The sequence below is a fragment of the Punica granatum genome, chromosome 5 (assembly GCF_007655135.1).
Source record: "Punica granatum isolate Tunisia-2019 chromosome 5, ASM765513v2, whole genome shotgun sequence".
Classification (NCBI taxonomy): Eukaryota; Viridiplantae; Streptophyta; class Magnoliopsida; order Myrtales; family Lythraceae; genus Punica; species Punica granatum.
The window spans coordinates 4,081,735-4,091,842 of NC_045131.1; the positions used below are offsets into that span (position 1 = coordinate 4,081,735).

A 10,108-nucleotide genomic window follows, 5' to 3' on the forward strand; every position below is an offset into this window, starting at 1 on the left:
CATATTTACAAAATAACATTTATTATTTTCTTTTGTTTCCCTTTATTATAATTCCAATTTATAGTATTTGTAATACTTGTTTAGTGTTATGAACTTGAATGTGTTGTGGTATATTATTTATGAACATGTTATGAATTTATAAATGTTACGGTTTGTTTTTCTTGAACATGTTATTAATTTATAAGTGTTGTGGTTTATTTTCTTCGTATAATTATTTGTCTGGAATTTATATTTTGTATTTTAATACTTTTTGTTATATCAAATCATTTTCTATAAATCAGATGTTATAATACGTTCATACAAACTTTTCTTGCAAATTTATTAACGGGAGAAAAATAGATTCCCAATGGGTTTTCGTCAAATTAGAGGGATGAGTTTAGGAATTTTCTTTTAAAATCTTAATTCATTTGGGAAAGGTTTAGAATTGACTTTTTCTCAATGGGTATGGGTATAAGATGGATATAGTCATCTCAAACCCTCCCCAATGCTATCCTTAATCTAATATGAGGCGGTAGTGACCAGAGCCTGAGCCACTACCATCCTCTCTTTCCATATATGATCTCGATTAGTTGATTTTTTAACTTTTAAATTTTCCATTTTTATATTTTCAGAAATTATAAAAAAAATTTAAAATTAAAATTAAAATATCGAAGGAAAAGAAAGAAAAAATAGTGGACTAACACTAAAGAACTTCAATATTTACTTGACCATATAATTTTGACTTAACTAGTTTTTTTATCCCATACGTTGCACAAGTTCTTTTTCATATATATATATATATACACACATACATATATCAATTATTATTGTGATTATGTACATTTTGAAAAACCAATTCTCTTATTAAAAATAATAATTTTTTTTCTATTAATTTTAACTTTCAAATAATAATCTTCAATAGCTTTTTTTTAATAAATTAGAGTAAGTTAATTATCATAATAATAATTTAAAATTAATTATTATAATCAATACGTGTCATATTTTAAGTTAATTGTTAATATAGATATGTCGAATAAATTAAGTTTGTAATTAGGAAAAAAATTATTTCGTCCTTTTTAAAACATTGTTTAAAAGATCCATATTTTTTACTTTTATTTTTATTTTATTTTCGAGCTTAATTTCATAACGCTATGTCATATTTTTTCTTTTATAGGATCATAATTTTTGTTATAAATTCCATATATAATTTATTAATTTATGGCGTAGTATATCATTTGCATTGTGTATATATATATATATATATATATATATGTTCATTTTAGTACACAAACTCATATATATCATAAGGTTAGACTAATTTTGAATGGTTCGACAAATATTTTCAAGTAACGGACTCAATTATCATGAATTGTGTATTTATTTAATCATTATATATTACATGTTTACACAAATTTGAATACATGTTTTTTAAAAATAAAGTTTTATGGCATCCTTATTTCAAAACTTTAATTTTTTTTATGTTACAATAAGTTCGTATATTAGAATAATAAATGATATGAAATATATGAATTATTTCAAATCATCTCTATTAATCTTTTAAATAATTTACTTTAATTATTTTTTTATTAATAAGGAAGCATTTATTGATGCAAGAGTCAATTTTACTTCTATATATTAAATTAGATTAGATGACTTCAGCTTATTCTAGTAAAATTTAAAGTCAAACAAACATGACCTAAGTCTTTTAATTAATAATTAAATTATTAAGTAACTCTTTTGTTGCCACAATTTGATTAAGGGATTTTTCATTATGTACCATGATATTCGGAAGTTTAACGAGTTTTGACTAAATTAAATGAGGACTTTTTTTTTTTTGCTGGGCATTTTATTAAGACCTAACCGATGCTTAATCGACACCTGTTTCAGATATTTTGTTGATTGCGTGATGCTAATCGCGTATTGACATAAATTAGTACAGGGGCCATACGGTCATTTCACTTATAAGGCCATTGTCATTACGTAAACTAACGCCGTCACTTGCCGGACCTTTTAATTCCACGGTGCGATCAGAGACAACGAATCCTGGACGTCCGATCAACACCCCGTCCGAGAGAACGTCAAGATTCCCGACAGTGAAATCCCAGCCGGCCACGTGTCACTTACGAGATCTTGAATATCTCCGGGGATGCTGACTGGGCTGCTGGGCTCGCCGCTTTTGATTGCGTCCACCTCAGCGGGCGCCCCGCCCCCAAATTTGCCACGTGGAAACATCACTGTCCGACGTGGCGATCTCGGACGTTCCAAACCTCCATTTCGTCCACGTCGGAAACCTTGTACTCCCCTAAATATCTTCTTCTGCCTCCCAATCCCAAACCCGGAAGGAAAAGGGCCCCGATACATATCCTCTCCGACCTCAGTCTCTCTGTTTCTGCAACCAGTAAAAAAAAAAAAAAGAAAAAATCTTACCGCATAATCAAAATCCGAAGATCAATCTTCGAAATTTCGAGTAATAATCTCTTCGTACGAGCTCAACGGGGATGCATTTGTGAACTGCGATGCGAAGTATGTGATCGATCTCTTGGATTCGCTCGATCGAGCTCGATTGTGGCGGTCAATGGAGCATTGAAGTTAATGGTGTAGAGTTGTTTTCCATACAACGTTGGCAGCTTGAGCTTGGCAATGTTCTTCGCTAGTTTCGATGTGAATTTGCTGTGGATTGAGGTATTATCCGTTGTTTGAGCTGCTCTGAATTTGGGGAAATGTTGTGACATAGATGTTGAGCTCAATATTTTTGGTTAACACGCGTTGTATGTATCTGTATTTCATGCTCCCTGGATATGGGGAAGCTGTCTGAAGCCTGTAGTCTTGTGCCGCATGCGTGACATTCTGATTTTAGGGTTTGCTCTTCTGAAGATATTGACTTCTAACTTTTCTTCTGACGTATTTCTGTTGAGCAGGTTGAACGAGCTCATTCATGTACTAGATGACATTAACTGGTTAAAAGAGTTAGGTATGTTTCGGGATTGATTGACTGATGTTCAATTTTTTTTTTCTCCCTGGTTTGCTAAGTTCCATTTGTTATAATTAAATTAGGTTAGAAGTGGTGTATTTGCAGATTTTCGGTTCTGGAAGAGGAAAATATGTGCTATTCCTCCTGCAGATTGAAGGGTTGTCTTTATATCAGGCCGTCAATACTACCAGTCTCTTTGAATTTGGTTGACAGGGAGGGTCCCGATGACAGCTGATGGCAATGGGGCCAAAGACTTACTGGAACCTAATCACTCTTCAATAGATGGGAACGAGAGAGTTAATGAGAACATTGTAGGAGATGAACAGCACATGCCGAAAGAAAATGGGTTGACTTCTAACGGGGATCTCAGTGACCTGAGAGATGGACTGTCAGGGCCTGCTCAGAACCCGGCCGTGCAGCAGCAGCCTCCAGGTGCCACTGTCCATTGGGAAAGGTTTCTCCATCTCAGATCCCTCAAGGTTCTGCTGGTGGAGAATGATGATTCCACTCGACATGTGGTCTCAGCTCTGCTTCGGAACTGTAGCTATGAAGGTCAGCAACTTAGTCCTTTGTGGCATCCTAAGTCAAGAAGGAAATTCACCTCACTGCATATCCACTCAAGTCAGCATAGTTCTCTTTTATTTCCTGCACTACTGCCTCTGTTATGACATTGGGCCTGGGACTTTGACCTATAGCTGACAATTGTTAGCAGTTCTCTCATGTGTATATCTGAGTATGGCCACAATAGCATAAAGGGAGACATTTTCGTGGGATGCCGATGCTGCAATTCTCAAACTAATTGCTCATCTTGCTTCAATAGAACAGTTCCTTCCAGTCTCACTGCTGCTTAATGAGCTTGATTAATCCATGTAGTCCAGACAAATTGTTGTGCAGGAAGATTGTTTGTCACTCTAGTCGATTAGAACTCTAAACTGGGAACTTTTCTTAATATGGTTATGTGAGGTTGAGGGAGGGCTTAAGCTCTGGATTAATATAAGGCCTTGTTGAAGTATTCACCTCAAGGGTTGAGTAATTAGCTAGCTACGTGTGAGGCTTGAAGCAAGTTGGTTATATTGGATTGCTTGTATTCAAGATATATATGTATGAGACAGTGGTGTTTAGTCCTAGATTACTGTCATCAAGCTGAAAGTGCAACTATTGATCCTGCGTACTTTTTACTACAGTAAAAAGTTTTCTAACTGGTTATTAAAATGGTGGAATCATCTCCTGTATGGATTGGTAGATTGTGAATGGTGGATGACTAGCCTTCTTACTAGGACGGTGTCCTATCGGTCGGTATTGTTAGCATCAGAACAGACTCTCCTTTCTGATTTTAGAATGTGCAGAGGGTGAGGAAATTTAGGTTTATTTGGTGTTAAAGAAAATTTGGATGATTTGGTTCTCTGATTTTAGGAGTATTACATCTTGATCGGGGATACCATAAAGTAAGAGCTGGATTAGGTCACTTCCTTAGATTTGCAAATTTTGGAAGCTTGGTCCATACTTCTACTAGATATTTCCCATGACTTATGATTTCCAGGGGATAGTAATTCGACAGTGTTATATATTCTTATACAACTGCGCGTATTTTTGTCCATTTTTCATTTTGTTGGTGACTTTAAGTTGCTGTTAGCAATCACATCACCAGTTAGAAAATATTACGCTTGTATATGGAGGTGCAGTGTATTATTTAGGATCTAGATTGCTATCTTATTTTGGATCTTAAACTTACTATGCCCTGCACCTGGAAATTAAAGAAATAGAAAGGTGAATGATGAATCGGGAGATACAAATACACCTTATCAAGGGCTGCACTACCGTAACCTCTTAAAGCTTGAGCATGCCAATGTAGGTATGGTGTTATATTTATGATTTAACAATTGTCTGAACTTTTCCTTTGCAGTGATTGAAGCCTCTAATGCATTACAAGCATGGAAGATCCTGGAAGATCTAACAAATCATATTGATCTTGTGTTGACTGAGGTGTCCTTGCCTTCTTTATCTGGAATTGTTCTCCTATCCAAGATAATGAGCCATAAAACACGGAAGAACGTGCCTGTCATCAGTAAGTGTTACTCTTTCTACATAGCTCTTTTACTTATGGTTAGTCCACCAAGTTTTTCTTGTTGCTCTTTCTTGGGCCAGATGCTTTAATTTACTTTGAGATGTTTGCAGTGATGTCATCGCATGGTTCAATGGGATTAGTCTTCAAGTGCTTGTCCAAAGGTGCTGTTGACTTCCTGGTAAAACCAATACGAAAAAATGAACTAAAGAACCTTTGGCAGCATGTTTGGAGAAGATGCCACAGTGTGAGTCTTGCTGCTTTCTGTGTTCCTTTTTTTTTTTAAAAAAAAAAGGGTTTTCTTTCTGGGTTGCAGAATCTATGTGGATATCTATTTAAGATTCGTCAGAAATGGATCATTGCTCGAGGGCATCCTAATTGTTTGAATTGACGTATCTACTTATATTCGGAGATTATGACAGCCACAGTTTGTTGAGGAAAGCTTAAAATGTATGATTTGATGTTCCATATTCGGTAACCAATGCTGGAAATATTTTCTCTGAGAAATGTTGCAAGGATAAATAACTTCTACTTCTTGCATAGAACTGATCAAGTTTTTTTTTTTTTTAGTGTTTACCCTCATTTCCATTTTACATTGTGAATCGCCTCCTGGAAAGATGATGATGCTACTTTTCTGATCAATTACTAATGTTTTATTTCAGTCTAGTGGAAGCGGCAGTGAAAGTGGCACACAGACTCAGAAGTCTGTAAGATCAAAAAATATAGAAAGGTCAGGCAACAACTCTGGCAGTAATGATGAGGATGACAATGACAGCACTGGTTTGAATATGGAGGATGGAAGTGACATTGGGAGTGGCACTCAGGTACTGCATATTCTCAGAGGTTGACTGGTTGAATAATGCTTTAAGCTACCACCAATCAAAACCATAAGATTTTGATCATTATGGATTTTCTGAGTTGAATGTGCCAGATCCATAAAATAGAAATCCTTTTCTGAATGGATACTTCTCATTATCTTCATCTAGAACCAAAATTATTTGGGTTGCCCAGAATTAATTTGGGAAGCCTCATTTTCACTAGAAAAACAATAAAAATGGCTATGCCTTCTCATCCCTCGTTATGGTAATACATGAGAGTCTGAACAATTTCATCACTTCTTTGTGATTGAACCAAGGATTTCTTTTTCCTTGTGACTGGTAGTGTTTCTCCCATAGTTTATATAATGTCAGCGATTGAATAGCCATGTGATTAATTATCTTTATGAGCAGCATGTTAGCTATAATTGCACATGCCAGTGATTGAATTGAGTTGCTGGGGTACATTCTTTGCTTGTTTTTGTGTCAGGAACAGTTTTGAGTAAATCATGTGATCAGTAGATAATTCAATTTGACAATCTTATCAGCAGAGAAATTTCTGTCTGACGAGGTGATGGTTTTGGAAGGGAGAGGGGAAGTTGGGGCCAGATGAATTTATATTGTGAACTGAGCAAGTTCTTGTTTTCACTTTACAGAGTTCCTGGACAAAACAAGCTGCAGAAATTGACAGTCCCCAGCCACCATCTTCATGGAACCATGTGGTGGAATGTGCTGACAGCACTTGCGCTCAAGTCATCCACTCGAATGCAGAAATATCTCAGAACAAACAGGTCCCAGCAATCACTGTTGGAAAATGCAAAGAACTTGATGAACAACCAGGTTGGTTTTCTTAACTCTGGAGGTGACCAAAGTGAATGGTGCTAAAGTGGACGACTAGAAAGATCAGTCCAGATGTTCTGAACAGGAAAATTGTCAATTACAATCTCCTGGCAGCACTCAATTTAGACCAGGTTAAGCTGAGTAAAGTACGACAATTTTGGGGGTATGATAGATCATGGGTCTTGAGGATGGGCTTTCAGATCCTAAACCATTGGAGAATATTATTAAATTGTTGATTTGTAGTTAATTATGACATCACTATGTGTTAACAGTGCAACTTTAGTTGACCAGTGGGCACTTTTCCAGTTAAATAAAATTGTCTGGTTCTTGAAACACTGCAGTACAATTGTTTTACTATACAGTTGCCAAATTAGTAGGTGTCTCATTAATGTAACTACTTAGGGTTGTCTTTGCTGCTTGATTTACCTGATCTCTGTTATCTGATGGTGAAGTATTTTCTTCTTCGACATTCTTTCAGGGAATGCTGTGGTGGGAAGAGAAATTGAGCTAGGTTTGGCTGGAAATCAAACTGAGCATCCAATGGATGTTTCACTCAATACTAAGGGTTCCAAACAAAATAATCCACTCGAGGAATTGGACAAGGCGAAGCTTTCCCTCTTTAGTGGGAGTTCATCTAGCAAAGTGAAAAATGAGACTGCATGCTTGACAGGCACCATCATTAATACTGGTTCCCAAACAGAAACCAGAGAGTTTGAAGGGCCAAATAGGATCTCCAGTGTCTCAGATATAAACAATACACAAAGCAACAATGCTGAAAATTTACCATCTGTTGAGCTCAGCTTAAAGAGACTCAGAGCTGTTAAAGAGTTGGGGACAACTTCTAAGGATGACCGAAATGTATTAAGACGTTCAGACTCTTCAGCCTTCTCTAGGTATATTGGTACAAAAGAACTGGTCCCTTTCTATATATGTTTGGTGAAGTTGAAAAGTCTCTTATCTACTGTCCTGAGGATTCCTGACTAAATTCATGATTGCTGCCTTATCTCTTTGCAGATATAATACCAACTCAAACATGCAGAAAAGCCCTTCCGGGACCAGTGGAAGTGGTTTGCCAAACGAAAATGACTTGAAAGCTAAGGAAAAAGATTTGGGACGAGAGAAACATTCTCATTCAAATGTTGAACGTCCAAATCAATGCTCGAACTGGGGCAGCAATAATACTGATATGGGTTCGACCACTAATGGACCTGGAGCCAAGTTTTCCTTAGTAAGAAGCAATTCAGTCAAAGCATCGACAGTCAAATGCTTACACCCATCTTCTTTACACCCTCTACAAGCTGACATGGCATTTCCCCCTCAACAAAATGCCCATGAAAAAACTGATGAGAGGGGTGGAACAACAGTGGCTCAAGTAAGAGGGATGCAACCCAAACTTCAAGTGCAAGATCTCCATCACAATCATGAAAAGCCAGTCCCGTCAGATCACGATGATTTATCCCTGAAATTGCTGGCTGCTCCTGCTCCACATTGTGGTTCCTCTAATCTGTTGGGTGGACCCATTGAAGGTAATGCTGGAAATTATAGTGTTAATGGAAGTGCCTCAGGAAGTAATCATGGGAGTAATGGACCGAATGGGAGCAGTGTTGCTGCAAATCCCGGAGGAATGAATATGGAAAGCGATAATGGGAATGCTGGGAAAAGCGGTAGTACCAATGCTAGTAGGAGTGGAAGTGGGAGTGGAGGGACTGAGAACAATAGAATGGAGCAGAGCAAGTTTGCGCAGAGAGAAGCTGCCTTGACAAAGTTCCGTCAAAAGAGGAGCGAGAGGTGCTTCCGGAAAAAGGTAAATTCCTGTCATTAATTCAGTATTGTTCCTGAGATGAAGGTTATTCTGTGTGATCATTCTCCTCTTCGTGGCAGATAAGAATGAACCCGAGAAACTGGTAAGAAAAACATCACCAGGTTTACCACTGTTGTTGTTGCCACCACCAGCCTTCTAGGAATGAGTGTCAAATTAGCTAAAGTTTGAAGTAGGAGCGGAAACTTTTCGGGGGGCATTGGGGTCTCAAACTTTGGATGCAATCATTGCTCTTGTATGTCTAGGATGATTTTATCGATAGTCTTGGTGGGTCATAATTCCAAACGGCGATTATCTTAGGGACTACATTGTCTTTGGCGTCTCAATCTCGTTTTGCACTTTCCCTTTTTTGTGGCTAGATTCTTTCTCAATTGATGGGTCCATAAAACTATAACTTCTCTTTAACGTGCTCTTTTTTCTGTTAGTCCCAGTATTGGTCTAGAAGAGAGAGAAGTGTTCTACTGTTAATAGAGGTAGTGTGCTGGGTCCATGTAGAACGTCTCTATTGGCATTCCCCTCTGGCAGTTATAAGTCATTTAGTCTTCTGTGATAGTACACGACCCCTATTGTCATGATTCTATCGACAGGGGTTCCCCTTGTTATATTTTTGTTGTTCTCTTTTAGGGCTGAGAAAACAAATAAATGCATTTATATCTGTCTTCATGGCTCTTCCTGCGGTATTGGACGGGTCATTGATTGCATATTACAGTTTCTATGTGGAAATGTCCGTTCACCAGCTGAAACAGATTTTGGCCAATCTGGGCACTATATATTTTCGTCCAACTGGGATACTCTTGCCATGCAAAGGAGCGAATTAATTTGGTGTCGTTCCAACTTTACTTCTGAAACTTGAATTCTACTTGTCCTGATTTGATTATGTATATGCATTCTTCGTTATTCTCTCGACCCAATAGAACAGGACTGAGAATGCCCAATTTGGTCTGACTTTTGCAGGTCCGGTACCAGAGTAGGAAGAGACTTGCAGAGCAACGGCCCCGTGTCCGGGGCCAATTCGTGAGGAAATCGGCAGACGAGAACACAAGCGAAGCTACAAGCAGCTGATTCTTCTCCAACCATCGGAGCCGTTCTGCCACTGCTAATATAATGTAACTATTCTCGACCGCTTGCTTTTGCATCAAAGGCTTTTTCATGTTTTATTATCTGGAATGTCTGTGGGCTATGGGACGGACCTTTGTCGATTTGCTGTGTCTATATATGCGCTCTCCTTGCCCTCTTCGAGAAGGGAATTTCTGGACATCATTGATGTTTCCTAATTTATCACTTCGTGTCAAACTTCAAACTTTTCTCGAGGTTGCTGTGCGTGTCAGAGGTTTTTGTAAGTCAAATTTTACTGGGTGGTCTCTAACGTTCTCTTGATGTTATTTAGAGTGAAATATATTTCTTGTCTTCAATCTTTCTATTGTATTCGTTTATCACTTTCTTACTTTGGTAGATTACCGGCTCGAAGCCCGAATCCTTCAGTACTTACTGTTATATTTTCTTTGGCAATGATAAAGTTGTCCAAGTGGGAACGCAAGATTAGTCTGGCAAGCCGAACTGACCTTGTGGCCGGAAAAAAGAAAAAAAAAAAGATAATTCTTCTATGATGAATGAAAAATGGG

General features: G+C 37.6%; 1 protein-coding gene across 4 annotated transcripts; it reads left to right on the forward strand.

Annotated features, from left to right (window-relative positions):
• The first annotated feature begins 2,294 nt into the window (after nt 1-2,294).
• On the forward strand, nt 2,295-9,904 carry LOC116207735 (two-component response regulator-like APRR7). 4 transcript variants are annotated; one of them, XM_031540819.1, is made up of 10 exons: nt 2,295-2,661; nt 2,898-2,950; nt 3,034-3,502; nt 4,854-5,015; nt 5,126-5,259; nt 5,675-5,836; nt 6,484-6,667; nt 7,146-7,560; nt 7,682-8,471; nt 9,441-9,904. In XM_031540819.1, exons 3-10 carry the CDS (start codon nt 3,175-3,177, stop codon nt 9,546-9,548), a joined length of 2,283 nt encoding a protein of 760 aa, XP_031396679.1. In that variant the 5' UTR covers nt 2,295-2,661; nt 2,898-2,950; nt 3,034-3,174; the 3' UTR covers nt 9,549-9,904. The 4 variants fall into 4 exon arrangements, with proteins under 4 accessions (XP_031396679.1, XP_031396680.1, XP_031396677.1 ...); XM_031540820.1 differs by having other exon boundaries at nt 2,304-2,661; nt 3,042-3,502; XM_031540817.1 differs by having other exon boundaries at nt 2,304-2,661; nt 3,056-3,502.
• The last annotated feature ends 204 nt before the right edge of the window (nt 9,905-10,108 follow it).